This window comes from Pelodiscus sinensis, chromosome 1 (genome assembly GCF_049634645.1).
Source record: "Pelodiscus sinensis isolate JC-2024 chromosome 1, ASM4963464v1, whole genome shotgun sequence".
Lineage (NCBI taxonomy): Eukaryota > Metazoa > Chordata > Testudines > Trionychidae > Pelodiscus > Pelodiscus sinensis.
Window position 1 is genome coordinate 300,660,018 of NC_134711.1, and position 20,723 is coordinate 300,680,740.

Genomic DNA, 20,723 nt, shown 5'->3' on the forward strand with positions numbered 1-20,723 from the left:
CTGCCATAATGGCCAGATGTCAGGCACTGGCAGCTGCGGTGTGGCTGGAGGCTGTCAGGACCAGCTTCTGTTTTCTAAATTTTGTTCCTCCGGTTTCCCGGGCAATGCCGGGTAGGTCCAGATAGTGAGGAATAAGGAATGTCAAAGGAAGAACCTAATTAAGCTAGTGTGACTTCAGCTACGCAATTGATATAGCAGAAGTTGTGTAGCTTAATTCAACTTTGCCCTACTGGTAGATGTGCCCTTATAATATATCTTAATAAGGGACTTCCATTTTGGGGAAGGGCATGTCTTCATTGCAGGCTGGATCAATAGGGTAGTGATAGCACAGGTTGATTTATTGCATCTAGAATAGATGTGATAAATCAATCGCGGGTCACTCACTTGTCAACTCTGGTACTTGACCAGAATGAGAAGAGTAAGGGCAGTTGATGGATTGGGGGCAGGGGTTTGTTGACCCAGCGAGGAGCGGACCCTGCAGTAAGTAGAACTAAGATTTGACATATGCTACTAACATCACTCAAATTGCGAAGCTTAGATTGACCTTTCCTTGAAGTGTAAAACTGCCCAAAGTCTTTCATATGCATGTCATCAAGTGGCAGGTTTTTTATAAGGGGCTTCCATAACTGCTAATTAACCAAAGATATTTGCCCCCAATTTGCAGTCCTAGTTCAGGAGACTGACGTAAGGCCTGCTCCCCCTTCTTTTTCTACCCAATAGAAGCTATTTCATTCACTTCCTGGGAGCAAACATAGACATTTAGCAAACTTTGAGACCAAAGCCTGCCTTGATTTTTTTTAATGCTCTCTGACTGTCCCTGATAGGTATGACAGTTTCCTGTATGCAGATGTGTAGGTACTATTGTATACAATGGATCTGGGAGGCAGAAGGTGGGAGTAGAGACATGACAAATGTAAACCATGGGACGTGTTCTGAACTCCAGTGGGCTATTTGAAACAAGTGCCAGACAACAATGAATGTAGCCAAGTGGGTTTCCCAGACACAATCCTGTGGAAGATGTACGCAGACATAGCTCCTCTGTTATACAACAACTCTGCTTTTTGAAGCTACACCTCGAGGAGGGAACCCTTCTCGATTGGTTCCTGGTTACGCAAGGACAAGATCAGAAGCTCAAACTATGCAAAGAAATGGCTTACAGATGGGCTTGTTCCCAGTCAAGCCAGTTATGAACTTGTAACCACACAAAATGGCCTTGCTGTGTTTTGAAGGATTGACTCCTACCAAAGCCCTTGCAGGAGCTGATGTGATTTCAGGTAAACCATTAGCATGCATGAGGGTTCTTTGACTAGGCTATTGTTTCTCTGTAATGCTTGCACCCTAAGAATAAATGTACTTGCTTAGTAAAAGCTGTGCAGTACTTTTCTAAGTTACAATGCTCACAGCCTCTGAGGGGGGAAAGGCAAAGCAGGTTTGCCAGGCAGTCTGACTTTCTGGGAAATTCACAGTGTAGGCAGGAAACTGTGCAGCCTGGCAACACCGCAGGAAGGAGGGGGACCTAGATACAGGGATCTGATTAAGAGAGCTGATGGCTACAGAACTAGAAGCAACAGAGGTGGTGCCGTTAGTAGACTATAGAAGAGGAATAATGGTACAGTTGCCAGAGGGGTTGTGAGGACTTCATGTTGGATGAATTCAACCCTGAGTAAAGGCTGAAGGATTTGGGCCCTGTGGGATTTTAAAAATAGCATTGCTTTGCAGAGCACCTCCTCTTACTTGATGCTGCAGTCTACACACTTCTCTGGATCTACATGTGCAATTCCCAGTGACATCAGAAGGTTTTTCATCTATAAATTAAAGGTAGTGGGAGGATATATTGTTGAAGTGGCGATAAGTCTGATGCTATAGCAATGGCTGCTATATACAGAGAATTATGCTTTCATTGTAGCACCACCACAGCATAGATTGTGAGTAAAATATGTGAGAAAAAGGCAAGAAGAAAATGGAAAGAGCACCGAATGCAGAACAATCTTTGATCCCAACCCTACAAACTTTGCTAGCTATCACTCCTATTGAAGCCGAACAGGAGTTATACCTGAGTGAGCATTCTGTATAGATGAGTAGAGAGGAAAGCTGGAGCTTGCCAAAACAGTGGCTTGCTTTAGAGCAGGGGTAGGCAAAAGGGCCTCCGGGGGCTGGATCTGGCCCACCACGCAAGTGGCTAAGGCCCGTGGAGGCCCTGCTGCTCCCCTTCCCCCAGGCCAATTAGGGCCTGGGGGCAGGGGAGCATGCGAAGCCTCCTGCCACCCTGCCAGGAGAACGTGGTTCTTGGGGCGGGGCGGGGGTTCTGCAGAGCAGAGGAGGCTTCCTGTGCTCCCCGCCCCCAGGCCCTAATTGGCCTAGGGGCAGGAGAGCAAGGGAAGTCTCCTCCCATGCCAGGGGCATGGGCACCTTGGGGGAATGTGGGGTGGGGGCAAAAGCACTCCCTCACCCACCAGACCAATCATTGTCTGGGGTGGGGAAGCTGGAAATCTCTTGGCCACATCCCTTCTGCTGGATGCCCCGCCCCTTCCTGTGCAGTCCAGGGCCACTTCAAACATTTCTGAAGTAGCCTCCGGCACAAAATTATTGCCCACCCGCTTTAGAGGCATGTTCATTAACTAAGACCAAATATCATGTTTTAGAGCCTCTTAAAAATAGTTATTACAACCATTCTGCTAAACAATTTACATTCGATAATGGTCAAAATCCAGTCTTGCCTTTGCATAGCTGAAAAAAAACCCCAAAAAACATAGCACCGTAGGAAAAATAAATCATTCCTTTAAATACAACCACTTCTCTAAAAATAGTATATATGTGAATCAAGCAGTTCTGTTAGCAGTAGCTTTACTACACAGAACACTGACAACACTGCCTCCTACTTGTGACCAAAGCAGCACTTTGGCCCATGGTGACTTGCAAAGAAGAAATTCATCCCTGCTGAAAAGTACATGGAAGCCACTGGCTATCCTCAAAATGATTACTTCAGGGCAAAGGATATACACCAGTGATTTCTTAGTGCAAGGTATGCAGTAATGCTTTGTCTACTGTATATTTGAGAGTGTTTGTGCAGCTGTCTGAGTCTGTTTGTTCAGAAACTATCCTAAAAAGTAAGGATATGTCTGAAGTTGAATTAAGCTATGCAAGTTAAGCTATGTCAATTGTGTAGCTTAATTTGGCTTTTGGTGCTGTCTACACAGCTGGAAGAACACCCTTTCTTAGACTTCCCTTACTCCTCTTGAAATGAGGGTTACCATGAGTCAGAGAAAGTTCTTCAGCTTGACATTTAAAAATAAAGGCTGTTAGTATAGACATGCACTATGTTTTTTCAGAATAATGATGCTGTGTGGACACACCCCCAAGCGCTGGGACCACCGAATTCTGAATACAGCTACATCTTACCAAACTTAAAGCAAGGTAAGGGTTTGACTATGCCAGCTCAATGGGAGTTACCTAGACTGATTTTTTTTTAAATGAAAACCAAACACCAGAGGGAAGGAACTGCTAGCAGCATAGTTATACTACAGAATGACCATGGAGGGAGGAAGGGATAGGCACACTGGTAAGAGAGGAAGTGGCTGGGGGCAGGGCTCTGCCTGTTGCCAGCCACTGAATACAGGTAAGGTTCCCATTGTGATGAGCTGCTGGCAGGATGGCCAGCACCAGCCTCCCTTGCCCCAGCCAGTCCCACACACCTCCCACCCCCAAACTCCCAGCCCCCTCTTATTTGGCATTGCTCAGGTCATTAAAATGTGCTAGTAGTGCATATGGAACAGCACAGTATAGTGCAAACTTCAAGTTAGCCCAAAAGGACTTGTCACATTAGAGATTAGGGATGTAAAAGAGTAGCTGACTATCCACTAAGCCTAGGCTTATTGGGTTGTTGAGTCGACTACTATATCAGAGGCAGCAAGGGGGAGAGGGGTGGGCGCCGATCCTGGGGGGAGCCATCTTAACACCTGGTTTCCTCCCCAGCACCATCTTTGTGGTGTGGAGGAGGGAGAGGAAAGGGAAGGCAGGCACAGCAGGAAACCCAGCACGAGCAGAGACTGAAGCAGTCCCCACATATGCTGGATTCCCTACTGTACCCACCCCCCAATCAACTAGTTCAGTGGTATGCAACCTTTTTTCATTCGCAACCACCAAATTGCCAGATGGTGTCACCAGGCCACTGCAATGCAGTTGCTCCCCTGCCACCTCCCCACCCCCACAGCATGTCCATCAGGTGCCAAGCTGGGAAAGGCAGAAAATACTGGCCAGCTGGATCACAGCCCTGCAATCCCCCACGACCACAGCCCACAGGTTGCGCATGCTGAACTAGCTGATGAAAATTCCATCAACTAACTTGATTAGCTGATTAATAGGGATGTTAAATTTTGATTAGAGATGTTGGCAAAATAACCCAAATCCTTGCACACATTCAGGTCCTAGTTGGTCAGCCATGAAAGGAGGAAAGCCTGCGCATGAAAGGAGGAAAGCCTGCGAAGTGTTTGTAACAAACAGGACTATTCAAACAAGTTACCATTTCCCCTTTAATAACACTTTCTACATATGTAAAATTCATCAGCCAAGGATCTCACAGCACTTGACAAAAAAAAAGATGTTACAGTATCATCCCCATTTTAGATAGGAAAAATGGAGGCACAGATGCAGCAACATGGCCTAGGTTAAACAGCAAGTCACTGTTTAAAACAGGACTAGAACCCATAACTTCTAGCTTTATCCCCCCTTCTCTAACCACTAGTGAAATCCAGTTTCTTACAGCACAGTAATTCTTACAAAACAGAAAATTGCAAAAAAAATAAAATTGCATATTTCCACCCATCTGCACAGTGGCATGAGTACAAAAATAAATATTATTTAAAACTCAGTTTATAAAAATAAGTCCATTTAGTTGCACATGAGTCCGTGTTGGGGTTTATTTGACTTTGGAAGATAATGCCTGTTTGAAACGTCTCTTTAGATCTTGCATGTTAGGAGATTTGGGTCGAGGTATGATGGATGATCTCCTTCTGTCGCCAGAGCTGCTGTGGTTGTGTAGTTTGCTAACCTCCTTGCAAAGATACTGAAAAACATCATACACCCCATGGTAATTTTCACTGGTAGAGATTTCTAAAAACACACTGCCCAGTTCGTTAGCTAGCTGTATCCCCTCATCAGTCTGTACCTGCCTCGCATGGAGGAGATCCCCTTTGTTTCCCACAATAACAATGGGTATCTTAGAATCTGGATGAACTTTGCGTATGTGCTGATAGAGAGGCCGAATAAACTGGTAGCTACTGTAGTCGGTGATAGAATAAACCAAGAGAAAGCCCTCTGCCCACTTCGCGCATCTAGAAAGAGAGTCCAACACCTGTACAAAGCCTTCTTGCACCTGTAAATGGAAAGATTGGAAGTTAGGTAGTGGAATGCTGAAGCTTACTTTTTTATTTTCAGTGAGATTAGGAAACAAGACATAAACCCATACTGTACAGGCTAATGAACTGAATTCCTACCCATTAGGAGGTAGGCCTGGCTATTTAAAGGATGGTTCAACTTTTTAGTCTGCAGTTATGATTGAATGCACAACTTAAATAATATAATTGTGAAAACTGTTTTGTCTTTAATCATTTTAAATAAAAATCACATTTAGCTGAGTGCATCAGGTAGTATCACTATATCACACAATTTTCAAGCTAGCTACCCTAGCAGATTTTTTTCCTGCCGATTTAATAAGTCTGGTTTTAGTTATGTTCTATTAGCAGAACAAACACACACTCTAGTAGGTCTTCAATTTTTATTAAATGTATTTTTAAATTGTCTGTAAACTTTCCAATACAAGTTTGATATAACTTATAGATCAAGTTAGATATTCCAAACAGCAATTACTGATTTATACAGGCTTAAATCCGTTCTATTTATGGTAATGTATCTTTAAGGAATTACAGGTATTAGTCATAAGTGTAGGTAGCAATGCATGAATGGTACCAACATGAATGGTACCAACAATTAGGAAAGAAAGTCAACAGAAATACGGTTTCAGTGGAGTTTGGCTCTAGTGCCCACCTCTCCCCAGCTCAGAAGTATTTGTTTACCTGAATAAATCCTGGCGTGTCTTGAATCTGTATGGAAACTTGGTCTCCCTCTACATGAACAAGTCTTGAATACAAGTTTCCTGGGAAATAAAGATAAAGAGACGTGTTGCTTTGGGAAGGGGGAGAAATTCTAAAGACACACTAGAAACTAGCATGTCGATTCTGCAAACAGGAATTGAAAAAATCCTTACCTGTATTGGGTTCATAGTCTCCAATAAATCTCTTTGTTAGGAATCGAACAATCATAGCTGAAAAGAATCAGATTCTGTAATTAATGGCAGCCTGGCGAAAGGCACTACAGTCCCACCCCAGCTCTCCCGCACTGCCAGACACGCACCACTATAGGTTTATCAATGGGTGTCAACGCACAATCCCATTGTGTTGGCTGGGAGGGATGTACCGCTAGTCCACAGCCAGTCCAAGGACCAAATCCTGGACAATAGGCTCGGCCTGCCTGGCGGCTGCAGAACTCGGCGGCTGCAGAGGAATTCTCCAGCTGAGGCAGGACTCGGGCACTTCTCCTGACCACGCGCCAAGTCTGCAAGGAGCCCAGCCAGCACCGATCTGTGGCAAGGCCCCGGGATGCTCCGCGTGCGCCGGAGCCCAGCGGTGTCTAGCTCCCTAGCCCAGCCGATCGCGGCTCCCACTGCCCCGCCACCCGCAGGAGCCCGCGGGCAGTGGCGCGCCCCGGTGAACTCACCGCTTTTGCCCACGCTGCCGGCGCCCAGCACCGCCAGCTTGATGTCCCGGCTCTGGAAGCAGGGCGAGGAGCACTCTAGGATGGGCGCGAGCAGGAAGTTGTTGGACATGGTCGGCAGGCGCATGGAAAGGGAGGCAGGGACAGGTCCGGGCTGGGGCCAGCAGCGCGCCCCCGCACTCGCCGGCACAAGGGAGGCGCTGCTGGTGCTACAACTGCTTCCAGACACTGTGCCAGCGCCGCTGCAGCCCGAGCTTTTAAAGGGATCCGGGCAACCACTGGGCGCCGCCTCCTTCCCTCGCAGCCCAGCCCAGCCGCTGGGGAGGCTGAGCCTGGAGGCCGTCGCTACGTACGCACATGGCGGGTGTGCGCACACAGCGCGGACGCCAGCGGCTGGCGCGGAGGGGGGAGCTTGCTTGCCTGGGGCGGCCGCTGTCGCGAGGGCCCGCTGGTCGGTCGGACCCGTGGGCCCTAATGGGGAAAGTGCCCCAGCAGAAGGCGAAGGGGTTGGAGAAGGCAAACCCGTTACAGCCCTGCGAACTCTTCGGCTGCTTCACCGCCAGCCGCCCCAATTGCCATGGGCTGCTCATGGAGGAGTTTGCAGGCCTGGGCGTTAAATGTGGTAAGGGGGCACCAAAGCTGAGGGAAGAGCCCTATGGTGTGGCTGGACCAAGTAAACCTAGAGCAGTGGTCACCAACAGTAGATCTGGATCTCTGAGCCTCTGACAGGTGATCCTGGGATTTGGCCAGGAAGGGATCAAGTGCTGGCACTTCAGTTGCCGCACCACCCGCTGCCAGCTGTTCCTGCCCTCTGCTTTGGAGCTGCCCGACTGGGAGCCTCCTGCTTGGGAGGGAGAAGAAGGGGTGTTGATGTCAGGGTATCGCTCTTTCCCCCACATCTGTACCCTGTCTCCACACAGAGAGAAGGGGATGGAGGGAGCTTGGTAATGCAAATCTCCGCTCTCACAGTGAGTGTGAGTGTGAGTGTGAGAGAGAGAGATTGATTGATGGTTCACTCATCTCCTGACCCAATGCACATGTGGGCTGTTGTTATTTCTTTTCCTGCTTGTAAATTGTGTTGTTTTTGCTTTTTTGACTGGTCTGTGCATTTCATAATTTTCATTTCTCTCTTACGCTTAAATTTAATTAGTTGAGTAGTGAGTTCTCAAATGCCTAACCTGCCGTGGCTGGAGTAATTATCCCAGTGGTAATTGCTGCTCCTGGAAATACATGTCTTTGCAGTCCTTGAGAAAGGCAGAGCAGGGGGTCTCCACATGCTGTCCTTGCCTGCAGACACCACTCCTGCAGCTCCCATTGATCAATATCTGGGAACCGTGGCCAGTAGAAGCTGTGGGCTCAGTGCCCGTAGATGAGGGGCAGCATGTGATGCCATGGAGCCATTGCTATACATGCCAGTTTCTTTCAGGAGTAGTGCAGGGCCAGGGCAGGAGTAAGTCTGCCTTAACTCCACTGCTCCACCACCTGGAAGTCATTTCAGCTGAATAGTGCCCTGCCAGGGCCTGCTTCCTGAACCTTCTCCTTTACCCAGCCTCCTGCCCCAGATGTGAGTTCCCCTGTACCCAAACTCCTTCCCAGAGCTTGCACTCTGAAACCCCTCCTGGACCGCAATCTCACACCCTGGGCTAAGCCCGGAGCCCCTCCCACACTCTGAATCCCTTCACCCAAGACCAGAGCCTACACCTCAACCCCTTACTCCAACCTGGTGAAAGTGAGTGAGGATGGGGGAGGAAGGTGGAAGGAGTGAGCAGGGTGAGGCCTCAGAGGAGGAGAGGAGCAGAGGCAGGGCCTCAAAGAAAGGGTGGGAAGGAAGTGGGGCACATCACTTTTTCCAATTTATCTTGGGTAAAAAGGTTGGAGACCACTGACCTAGACTAGAGCATATTGGTCCAACCTGTTCTGAAAACCCCCCGTGGTGGGGATCCTGCAACCCTCCTTGCCAGCCTATTACACAACTTAACTACACTACTCATTAGAAAGTTTGCCCTAATATCCACCTTAAATCTCCCTTTCTGCAGATTAAACTGATCCATCCTGCCCTGCCTTCCGGCCGTGAAGAACGTTGATCACCTATTCTTTCTAAGAGTACTGAGTATATCTGAAGACTATCAGACTTCGCTACCCTCCAATCTTCTTTTCGCAAGACTAAACATGCCCATTTTTTAAACCTTTCCTGGTGTTCAAGTTTTCTAAACCAATAATTTGTGTTGCTCTCTAAGGTCACTTTTAAATTTTCCTTAAAGGATGGAACCCACAACTAGATACAATATTTTATTTGAGGCCTCACAAGTGCCAAGTAGGGCAAGAGAGTTACCTCCCATGTCTTATCACAACCCTCGTGTAGGTGTAATGGGGCAGATTTGAACCTGGGATCTCTAAAACTTAGTATAGGAGCCTCTACCCTTTGAGCTAAAAGCCAGCTGACTCTTAGCCCATGCTGTAGAGGCCTCTTGTTCTTAGCTGTTGCCTCATTTGCATATTTTTTTGCACAAAACGGGAGCAGTGTAGACATAGCCTAGTGTGTGGGTAACATAGATCTAAAGAGTAGTATTTTTCTAGGATCAGAGCCCTGGAAACAGACCTGCAACTTAACTTACTGATCCTTATAAAAGGAGGGTCAGGATATTATACAGAAGAAGGGACCGTAATACTTGCTGGAGCAGCAGTGGATAATAAAATGGCAGCAGTTCACTAGGATTAGCCCCGGTAGGCCATTGCAACTATATTTACCTGTGCCTCCTCAGGTAAGGTTGATTGCAGCTCTTGTTGGCGACTAATCGCTATTCCCAACCAATGGGAGCTGCGGGAAGTGGCGTGGACCAGGACACCGATTTCTGCAACTCACATTGGCCAGGAATGAGAAGGTTATCCTATATTCAGTCTTATTTCTCCCTTATATCCCATGCCTCTTTGAAGGCAAGAACATTACTTGATGAGTAGTAACTGTGTGTGCAACTAAGGTTTTCAAAAAGTCAGACCTTGACTGAAGTCAGGCAAATGACTCTTAATGTGGTACGGACAGTCAATTGGTGATAAAGCTAATACATATAAAAAATCAGTCACTCCCATTACATCAGAAAAGATTAAGAACTCCTTGGTATGCGTGGAAGAGTGCACTCTAACAGTCTGTCTTGTACAATGCCATGCACACTGTTACCACTTAACAACTTTTGTATAATATACCAAACATAGGCTTAAGTGCTGCAGTGATGACAATTTTACAAATGCAGTGGCAGACAGACAAGATTAAGATTGCAGTTCTCAAACAAATGGTTGTTTGATTCCCAACAATGAGAGGGTAAACTGCCTTTTAATCCAACTAAAATGAGTCGAGTAGTTAACTGGATGCATCTAAAATAGCAGTAATTTTATATTTAAGCCAGTATAGGAAGTCTGATCAGTATCAACTGAGTCTCATGGAGATTCTCAGGGAATGGAACGGTATGAAGGGTGTATGAACTCATACCCTGTGCCCTTTCTCTTTATCCAAGAATCCAGATGCACAGAGGCTTCAGAGAGACCATGGACACAATCCTGAGGAATGAAAGGTAAACTTTCCACATGCTGAATGATGTTAAGTTGTTCTACCACTGATTAGGAAAGCAATAGAAGATTCCCCCTGTGTAGAAGCATGCTCCAGCACTGCAGAGTCATGGCTGGGCAGCATTGCTGCTGCTGCACCCAAGAGATGTTCTCTAACTACTCCTCAAGGGATGCATGGTGACCCAAAAGAGCAGAGTGGAGAAAAGAGTTGCCAGAGCTCTGGCTAAGTAATCATTCACAACCAGCAGAATGTGTCAGTTGCATAGGGACAAGTCTTTACCCCTTGAAGAGTATCTCTTTGTGTTCCTCCTCCTGTACCCTCACAGTTTTGGGAGGCTTTGTGTGTGTTTCTGTCAGATTCCCTCCATTGTTCTACACTGCCTCTCCCCTCTCTCCCTGGAGAGCCATTTCCTCAAGGCAGGAGTACAGGCAGTCCCCGACTTACGCGGATCCGACTTATGTCGGATCCGCACTTACGAACGGGGCTTTCTCGCCCCGGAGGTCGAGGTAGCGGATTGCTACCTGCGAGCTCCGGGGGAGAAAGCCCCGTTCGTAAGCTGCTCGGGTGCCCCTGGTCTGCTGGAGACCGTCTCCAGCAGACCAGGGGCACCGGGCGGGTTCCCGCGCTTCTGAGGCTTTGCCCAGAGCGGGCGCTGCAGGACCAATCGGCAGTGCCCCAGCTGCTCTGCCCCAGGATCCAAAAAAAAAGCCTGGTCTGCTGGGGGGGGGGGCACACTAGCCGCGCCCCCCCTCCCCCGCAGCAGACCAGGGACACCGGGAGCAGAGCCGCAGCGGCAGTGGGGTGCCGCGCCTCTGAGGCTTTGCTCTGGCAAAGTCTCAGAGGCGCGGGAACCCGCCCGCTGCTGCCGCTTGAGTCTCGGTGCCTGTGGTCTGCTGGGGACCGTCCCCAGCAGACCACAGGCACCGGGACTGAAGCCGCAGCCACGGGGGGGTCCCGCGCCTCTGAGACTTTGCCAGAGCAAAGCCTCAGAGGCGCGGCGCGGCTCTGCTCCCGGTGTCCCTGGTCTGCTGGGGGGGGGCGCGGCTAGTGTACCCCCCCCCCCAGCAGACCAGGCTTTTTTTTTGGACCCTGGGGCAGAGCAGCTGGGGCGCTGCCGATTGGTCCTGCAGCGCCCGCTCTGGGCACTACTGGACCAACCCGGCAGCACCCCAGTTGCTCTGCCCCAGGTCCTGATTCAGCCGCTGCTGGTCAGTTTCAGCAGTGGCTGAATCAGGACGCCTGGGGCAGAGCAGCTGGGGTGTTGCTGGATTGGTCCAGTAGCGCCGAGGAGCTGCTGAAACTGACCGCCAGTTCTGACTTACATACAGATTCAACTTAAGAACACCATGTGTCCCCAAGTCAGCTGCTGCTGAAACTGACCAGCGCTGACTACAGGAAGCCCGAGGCAGAGTTGCTCTGCCCCAGGCTTCCTGGAATCAGCGCTGATCAATTTCAGCAGCAGCTGACTTGGGGACGCCTGGTGTTCTTAAGTTGAATCTGTATGTAAGTCAGAACTGGCGGTCAGTTTCAGCAGCGGCTGAATCTGGACGCCAGTTCCGACTTACATACAGATTCAACTTAAGAACAAACCTACAGTCCCTATTTTGTACGTAACCCGGGGACTGCCTGTAGTCAATTATTTTTTAAGGTCCAAATTTCTTCAAGATATAGTCAAGGTGCATACTCCACAGAAAAATGTTAGTAAATAAAAAGATGCCAGGGTCTGTACAAAAGCATGGCAGTCCAGATTTTGCCTGTGGTCCACTTATTGACTACTGCTGCCTCGATGCATCCAGCCTATTGTAATTAACATTGCACTAGTTGACACAAAGTTGTATTAGGCTGCCTAAGAAATCTAACAGGGAATCAGGTACTTCAACATTACAACTATTTTCAAAGTAGAATGATGATTTCTATTTTTAATTTGAAATGTCAACAAAGCTTTACCATCACCCAAGCAGACCTTTTCCTTTTTAAACTAAGATTTCTGTTCTATTACTAAAGCTTTTTAGTTAGTTTCCAGTAATTCATGTTATTGTAATTCACTTCTATTGTCATTTTCCATCTTTTTGTCTTCGACCTTGTACATAGCATTTGTGTACACTATTTTTATATAACCTTCTTTAAGTGTGCTGTTTAAGAGTATTCATTCAAAGTGCTCCTTGACAGAACATTTTCAAAACATTTCCATTCCAGAGAGCTGCTACATGATAAATAGGGGAGTTAATAAATTGCAACCCCAGGACTTTGAGTTCCCTTGTTTTATACCAATCTGGGGAGTTTATATGGCTGTGTTGAGTTAGTCATTCTGTCTTAGTTTCTATGTCTGGAGCCATCCTATGAAAAAAATGTAATTCTGACCTCCAATGTTCCCCCTAATCTTTTCCATCCATGTGTGGATTTTTCCATTCATGTATGGAATAATTTTTCCGTGTGCACCAAGGCACATGTGAATGTGCACTAGCTATGGGCCCTCTGCTAATCAGCTGGGCGGCATTTGAATCTCCTCTGAGCAGCCGCACAAGTGCACAACTTACAGAGAACACTACTGACATCTTAGAGAAAGCTTCACTTAGCCTAAATAGGAAACACCATGAACTCTAAATGCTTGTGATGGCTATTAACTGATAGAGCACTGGTTCCTGAACTGTGGGCTATGGCCCACTGGAGGCCACAGAAAGACAGCAGATGAAATGATATAAGCTTTTGTTTCCTGGCTCCCAGGTTTAAGAAGCTCGAAGTGAGGCAGGGACAGTTGAATGTCTTTTATTAAAGATTGCTGTCACACAAGAGTAAGGGGGAATAGAAATCCCTTCCATGACTGGACTCATTGAGATTGGAGCTGCCGGCCAACAGTGGAAGAGGAACAGAACATAGTTGTAGCTGTCAGTCATCTTGTCTCTCTGGGGGAATGAGAGTCTGGCAGTATGTACAAGGGAGCAGCTATATTCTGGAAAAAGGGAAACAAGAAGTAGGAAAAGAGAAGCAATGCAGGGGGTCACAATTGTTGCAGTAGCTGAGTCTTTTGCCACTCAAGCAAAGATGTGCAAACTGTGGTCAGGCATGATCAAGGTTGCTGCACTCTAGCACAAGGGTAAGCAGAGGCTGTGTGGGGGCAGGCAAGGTTAAGCATTAGACATAGTCTTCTTCACTGAGCAAAAACTTGTTAAATCCATTGTGTCTTCTCCCTTTTCAAGATCATGGGCAAAAAAGGAGCAGAATGTGAGTGGTCATGGGTTTAAATGATATTCTCAAATTGCAAATTAATTTTTGTATTTAGGTATTCCCCCCACTGGCTGTATTCCTATAATTAACTCGCACTAACTTCATGACCACACTGTAGCATTCTATGCTGATTCAGGTTGCTCTCCACTGTCCTACTTATCACTTTAATTAGTATATTTCTTTCTCTTCCTGGTATAGAGGATTCCTAGAAGCAAAAAATCATCTTTCTTTCCTCTTGCCCATATTTTCACACAAACTACACAGTTATCTGAATTCAGCTCACATTAGTCTCAAACATATACAATTATCTTTATTACAGAGAAGAAAATTCCATATAGGTAACAAGACAAGAATGGAGCCATAAGATTGTGTACTTTCTGCTGAAGTATATTGCTGCTTTTGATGACCTCTCCTCAAGGAATTTTTGTATTGAGAAAAAGGAAGCTCTTGAGCAAATCTTAGACTCTCTTTGACTTATGGCAGAAATTGCCCCACTGTTTACCACCTTAGCTTTTAAGGTGCCATTTCTACATAGATCTGATTGAGTATATTGTGGGGTGTACATGGTCTGAATTTTAAGGACCGTTTTTCATGTTGTTCGGAATCTGAAGACTTTATTAAAAGAAAGAGTTACTCACCTTGTGCAGTAACGGTTGTTCTTCGAGATGTGTCCCCGTGGGTGCTCCACTCTGGGTGCTGGTGCGTCCTCGCGCCGGCGACCGGAGACTTTTCTAGCTGTTTCTGCCGCGGCGCGCAGGCGCCGTGGCGCCCTCTAGTGTTGTTCGAACTGAAGGGCGCCTGCGCGCGCGCGGCTCCTCCGTTCCTTCTCTACCCACCAGAGCATCAGGCTCCAAGCAGGGGAAGGAGGGAGGGTAGTGGAGCACCCACGGGGACACATCTCGAAGAACAACCGTTACTGCACAAGGTGAGTAACTCTTTCTTCTCCTTCGAGTGGTCCCCGTGGGTGCTCCACTCTGGGTGACTACACAGCAGTTGTCGGCTCGCGGAGGTGGGTTTGGAGCCGTGTGGTAGTAACTGTAGACAGCACTGCTTGTCCAACCGCCATAGAAGATGCTATCGAGGTGGAGAGAGCATAGTGTTGTGCAAAGGAATGGTCGGATGACCAGGTAGCGGCGTTGCAAATGTCTTGTAATGGTACATTATGGAGAAAAGCGGTCGTGGCAGCCACTGCTCTAGTGGAATGAGCTGTGATAAGTCCAGGTAAATCTTTGTTATATAAAGTATAAGAGGTCTTGATGCAGGATGTAATCCATTTAGAGATTCTTTGAGATGAGACTGCTTGTCCCTTAGATCTATTCGCGTATGAGATGAAGAGTCTAGGCGAGGCCCGCCATGGTCTCGTGCGATCTATGTAAAACGCCAAAGCTCGTCGGACGTCGAGAGTGTGCCACACGGCGTGGGACGGTTCAGTGTGTGGTTTAGGAAAGAATGCAGGTAAGTGTATGGGTTCATTCACGTGGAAGGGAGAGAGTACTTTGGGTAGGAACTTAGGGTGGGGTCTAAGTACCACCCTGTCCTGTAAAAACACAGTATATGGGGGGTCAGCCATCAGAGCTGCAAGCTCACTCACCCTCCTACTGGAGGTGATGGCGACTAGGAAAGCCACCTTCATCGACAAATGAGAGAACGAGCAGGTTGCTATCGGCTCGAACGGGGGTTTTGTGAGGCTTTTGAGGACATGGTTCAGGTCCCAAATGGGGACTGGCGGACGAACCGGAGGAAAGGTGTTCTGCAGGCCTTTGAAGAAGCGCTTGGTTATTGGGTCAGTGAGGAAAGAAGAGCTTGGAGGGTGATGGTGAAAAGCTGCTATGGCTGCGGCATGGACCTTAATAGTACTAAGTGCTAGACCGGAATGTTTCAGCGAGAGTAAGTAGTCCAATAAGTCATGTATTGGAGCAAGGTGTGGTGGGTCTGCATGAGTCTGAGCATACCATCGGGAAAAACGCGTCCACTTGTAGCGGTAGGTCTTCCTAGTAGAGCGTCTGCGACTATTAATTAATATGTGCCTTACTTGTTCTGAGCAGGCAGTTTCGGCATCATGGAGCCATGAAGGAGCCAAGCGTGGAGCTTCAGCCTGGTGATGTCCGGGTGAAGGGTTTGACCGTGATCTTGTGAGAGGAGGTCGCAGCGTGGAGGGAAGGGATACGGTTCTGCTATCATCATTTTGAGGAGGTAAGGATACCATGTTCGTCTGGGCCAAGCAGGTGCCACCAAAATCACGCGTGCCTGACTCAATCTGATCTTGTCTAGGACTCTGTGCAGGAGTGGGAGGGGGGGAAAGGCGTAGAGAAGGGAGGCGTTCCATGCGATGGAAAGGGCGTCTCCGAGGGAATTCCTGCCCAGGGCTCCCCTGGAGCAGTAGAGGTGGCACTTGCGATTGTTCTTTGTAGCGAAAAGGTCCACTTCTGGATGGCCCCAAAGACGGAAGATCGGTGTGAGGGCGCGTTTGTCGATCTCCCACTCGTGCTGGTCCATGAATGTGCGACTTAAGGTGTCTGCTGTGACATTGAGTATTCCGGGAAGGTATACTGCAGAGGGGGTGACCCCATGGGATAGGCACCATGTCCAAAATTTGGTGGCTTCCGAGCATAGAGAAGGGGAGCGAGCGCCACCCTGACGGTTGATGTAATACATGCATGTGGTATTGTCCGTCATAATGGTGATGGTCTTGTGAGCTATGTGCTGAGTGAAATGCTGGCATGCGTATCTGACTGCCCGTAGCTCGAGAATGTTGATGTGGAGTGCTTGCTCTACGAACGACCATTTGCCTTGGGCTGTGATGGTTCCCAGATGAGCCCCCCATCCCATGAGTGATGCGTCTGTTATGAGTGTTAGAGTAGACGCTGGACGTTGAAAGGGGACACCGTGTAGCATGTTTTGAGGGGTTGTCCACCAGAGCATGGAGTTGATAACGCGAGGTGGGATCGCAACATGCTTGCTCATTTGGTCTCTGAAAGGTTTGTATACCGTAGCGAGCCAGGACTGAAGGGGCCTCATGTGGAGTCTGGCGAGATTGACGACGTAAGTCGTAGAGGCCATGTGCCCTAGGATTTTGAGGCAATGGCGGATCGTGACAGTAGGTGCCGCCTGTGTTGCTCGGACAAGGTCGCATATCGTTGCGAACCTGTGATCGGGAAGAGTGGCCCTTGCTGTGATTGTATCGAGGAGGGCGCCTATGAATTCCAGTTTCTGTGTGGGACGCAAAGTGGATTTTGCGTAATTTATGTGGAACCCGAGACTGAGTAGAAGGTCTATTGTGGTGTCTGTCATGGCCTTTGCTTCTTGGAAAGACGCAGCTTTTATGAGGCAATCGTCCAGGTATGGAAAAATTATGATGCCTTGGCGTCGGAGAAAGGCCATTACGACTGATAGAGTCTTGGAGAATACCCTGGGAGCCGTAGAAAGGCCAAACGGGAGTACTCTGTATTGGTAATGTTGGGTACCCACTATAAATCGTAGAAAGCGTCTGTGAGCAGGATGAATTGTAATATGGAAGTACGCGTCTTGAAGGTCGAGAGCCGAAAGCCAATCGTGTTGGTCGAGAGAGGGAATGATAGTTGAAAGGGTAACCATCTTGAAACGGTGGTATGCGATGTATTTGTTGAGGCGCCTGAGATCTAAAATGGGACGCCAGCCTCCTGTCTTCTTCTGGGTTAGGAAGTACGTCGAGTAGAATCCCCGGCCGCGGAATTGTGTTGGTACGTGTTCTACTGCGCCCAGTTGAATGAGGCGTGAGACTTCCTGTAGGAGTGCGGTTTCGTGAGAGGGGTCCCTGAAAGAGGGAAGGGTAGGAGGGTGGTTGGGCGGGGTAGCGGTAAAGGGGATGACGTAGCCAGACTGGACTAGATTCAAAACCCACTTGTCCGAGGTAATGAGGGACCATTGGTGGAAAAAGGCTCGGAGGGGGTAATGAAATTGAAGGGTAGCTATCGGGAGGGTCGACGGATTGGCCTCCTGGCTCTCGACCAGGCCTTCAAACCTGCTGCTTGCCAGCCGGGGGATGAGGTGTGGCATGTTGCTGTTGACGCTGAGGTCTACGGCGAAGTGGTCTTTGTTTACGGAAATCGTATTTGGGCTGTTGACGGAATGGTTCCCTGGGTCGTTGGTATGGCTGATATCTATTCCTTCTAAAAGGAGGAGTGTACATTCCTAGAGTTCTAAGGGTTGTACGGGAGTCCTTCATAGAATGTAGCACCTCATCAGTCTTGGATGCAAATAGATTGGTGCGATCAAAGGGTAAATCCTCGACCTTTTGTTGAAGGTCCCTAGGGACGCCAGAGGGTTGTAACCATGACATTCGGCGTAGGACTATTGCGGAGGCTGTAATTCGAGCCGCAGTGTCTGCCACGTCCATGGCTGACTGTAAAGCTGTGCGTGAAATGGCCAGGCCCTCCTGCATAATGCTACGGAGGGTTGGGCGTTTATGCTCCGGGAGATGTTGAAGAAGGTCCTGGAGCTTCGCGTAATTGGCATTATCATAGTCTGCCAGCATAGCGGTATAATTGGCCGCTCTAAGGAGTAGTGTGGAAGAAGAATAGACCTTTCGGCCCATAATGTCCACCTTTTTGTGATCCCTGTCTTGTGGGGTTGATCTTAAATTAGGCTGTTTACCCTTGTGTCGGACCGAATCTACTACCAGGGAGTTAGGGGGTGGATGGGTGAACAGAAAGTCCATATCCTTGGGAGCGATAAAATATTTGCGGTCTACTCTCTTGTTTGTTGGTGTAATGGACGCTGGCGTTTGCCAAATGTTGTTGGCTGGGTCCATAATAGCCTCATCCATTGGGATGGCGATTCTGGTAGCTGTTGGGGGTTGAAGTGAGCGGAGAAGTCGATATTGTTTGACCTGGACCTCCTGAAGATCTTTTTCTTGAGCTAGTGCTACTCGTTTAAAGAGCTCTTGAAACTTTTTAGTGTCATCTCCCGACGGTGGGGCATCAGTGGTGACCACTTCGTCTGGGGAGGAAGAGGAGTTATGCATCGGAGATCTGGTCTCGCCGTCAGAAAGTGAATCATGGCCATCTGAAGGAGCAGGAGAGTTTGGCTCTGTAGCTGATGTGGTAGCAGGAGGAGAGGCTGGAGGTGGCCTAGAGACTGTAGATGAGGGTCGGTGGTGAGACCTCTTTGGGTGTGGACTCCACGGTTGCCATTGTGTGGCGTATGGCGGTGGTGGATATGGGTATTGGTGTGGATACCATTGGTGCGGGGGGGGAGGGTATGCGTACTGAACCGCAGGCATTTGCCAGGATGGAAGTCTTTGAGACGGGCTGGAATGTTGTGATGAGAATCTGCTTCTAGGTTCGGTTCCGATGCCACTAGCTGAAGAATGGTGTGATCTGGTAGAATGGATGGAGGAAGCCGGGGATGGCGGTGCCGACGAGGTGTGACTCCGCACCGGGGATCGGTACCGGCTTCGGCTTTGAGAGGGTGCCGAGCGGTGCGGTTTCGGCGGTGATGTCGGTGCCGACGTACCTCTCTGCACCGAGGTTTTACTGGATAGGCTTTCGGTGCGGGCTTTCTTCGGTGCAGGGCCCGGTGCCGTTAGGTGTTGTTTCGGTACCGAGCGCTCCATAGACGGTGCCGTCGGAGCCGATGACGGCTTAGGTGCCGAAGCGGCCGGTGCCGTTGCCTTTTGATTCGGCTCAGAATGAGCTCTCTTATGCGGTGCCTGCGTCTTAGACCGCGGCGCACCGGAGGTTCCCGGCATGTCCACAGTGCTCACCGGCGATCCTGAGGACATAGCTGAGGCCGGAGGGAGAGCAGATTTTGGTGTTGCGGAGGAAGAAGGGGTAGGAGGCTGATCTTTCTCCATACCCTTAGCTTGCTGAGGCGAGTCGTCTGAGGAGGGACGGAGCGACTTCTCGTATAGGAGAGTCGTGAGTCTGTTGGCTCTGTCACGTCGCGCTCTAGCTGTTAACTTAGAGCAGTGCTGGCACTTCTGCGTCTGGTGTGCCTCCCCGAGACACTTAATGCACGCAGAGTGTCCGTCGGACGCCGGCATGGCGTCCCGACATGATTCGCAGCGCTTAAAGCCCGGCGAGCCGGGCATGAAGGGCTGGGGAACAAGCGGCGAACCGCAACCGGGGAAAAACTTTTTTTTTTTTTTTTTTTTTTTTTTGGGTTTAACTGGTTAGGGGGGGTCTAAGAACTTGGATAATGAGGAAAGAGGGGGTTAAAAACGATAATTTTAACTGTTTTTCTCTGACAGATTTGGCAGAGAGAGAGCTCCGTCTGCTGCCGAGGACGGTAGAGAAGGAACTGAGGAGCCGCGCGCGCGCAGGCGCCCTTCAGTTCGAACAACACTAGAGGGCGCCACGGCGCCTGCGCGCCGCGGCAGAAACAGCTAGAAAAGTCTCCGGTCGCCGGCGCGAGGACGCACCAGCACCCAGAGTGGAGCACCCACGGGGACCACTCGAAGGAGAACAGCCTGTTTTTGTTATGATTGTAATCTAAGATAATTATGTCAATATTTCTTATTTTCTTCTTTTAAATTGTATTCTTCCTGGTGTTCCATCTCGCTGTGGTGCCTAAAAAATTCTGCCAATTGGCCTTCTCCCTAATCATAGGTCCGCTTCATCTTGGGTGCACAATAATCTTTGCTGAAGAACCATTTTTTACTGCTGTTAGCCCTTTTCTTCTCCCCCCCCCCCCGACTTGTTTAACCCACTGCCACATTCAAAATTAGCATTCAAGATGCTTTCAGACAGACATCTTGTATTTGCTGCTGTTATGAAGGTGCTTAATACTTTTAAACAAAATTTGTGTTTATAGAGGATTCAAAATTATTTAAGCAAGTTGTATTTTTTACATTTAGTGAACCTGTACTATTTTGTACCAAATGAAACCAAATGAACAGCTGCAATATGCTGCATAAGAATAGTTTTCCATGTTAAAATAAAAACAGTAACCTGATATCCCTAATACATTTTCAGAGTGCAGTGGTTCCCAGTGATACCGCTATTCCAGGTGGTTTCCCTTCCTTGTCTCCCTCTATTAAATTGCATTAAAAGACAGCTAAATAATATGTGAATTACTTTCCCAATCACTGCAGTGGCCTTGGGACTGTTTGGTCCCCAAAGAGATGGACTTTGTGAATGGAGGGAAGGCACTATTAAGAAAAAAAAATACTGAGAGCAAAAGGGCGTTA

At 48.5% G+C, this 20,723-nt stretch overlaps 1 protein-coding gene and 1 long non-coding RNA gene across 3 annotated transcripts; one reads left to right on the top strand and one right to left on the bottom strand.

Moving 5' to 3' along the window:
* Positions 1-4,509: 4,509 nt before the first annotated feature.
* On the bottom strand, positions 4,510-7,035 carry RASL11A (RAS like family 11 member A). 2 transcript variants are annotated; one of them, XM_075919237.1, is made up of 5 exons: positions 6,772-7,035; positions 6,263-6,319; positions 6,072-6,151; positions 5,165-5,371; positions 4,510-5,062 (listed from the first exon to the last, which is right to left on the bottom strand). In XM_075919237.1, exons 1-5 carry the CDS (start codon positions 6,893-6,895, stop codon positions 4,916-4,918), a joined length of 615 nt encoding a protein of 204 aa, XP_075775352.1. In that variant the 5' UTR covers positions 6,896-7,035; the 3' UTR covers positions 4,510-4,915. The 2 variants fall into 2 exon arrangements, with proteins under 2 accessions (XP_075775352.1, XP_006138970.1); XM_006138908.4 differs by having other exon boundaries at positions 4,510-5,371.
* A 590-nt stretch (positions 7,036-7,625) lies between these two features.
* Positions 7,626-14,042, top strand: LOC112544008 (uncharacterized). The gene is made up of 3 exons (XR_012900727.1): positions 7,626-9,650; positions 10,278-10,334; positions 13,875-14,042. It is a non-coding gene; the product is annotated as an uncharacterized LOC112544008 (long non-coding RNA).
* Positions 14,043-20,723: the final 6,681 nt, after the last annotated feature.

Coding starts and splice junctions, on each gene's coding strand:
- RASL11A (XM_006138908.4), bottom strand. CDS start 6,895: ATGCGCCTGCCGACCATGTCCAACAACTTCCTGCTCGCGCCCATCCTA. Junction 6,320..6,771: donor CGGCAGCGTGGGCAAAAGCG/GTGAGTTCACCG, acceptor GATTCTTTTCAG/CTATGATTGTTCGATTCCTA. Junction 5,372..6,071: donor ACACGCCAGGATTTATTCAG/GTAAACAAATAC, acceptor TTCCATTTACAG/GTGCAAGAAGGCTTTGTACA.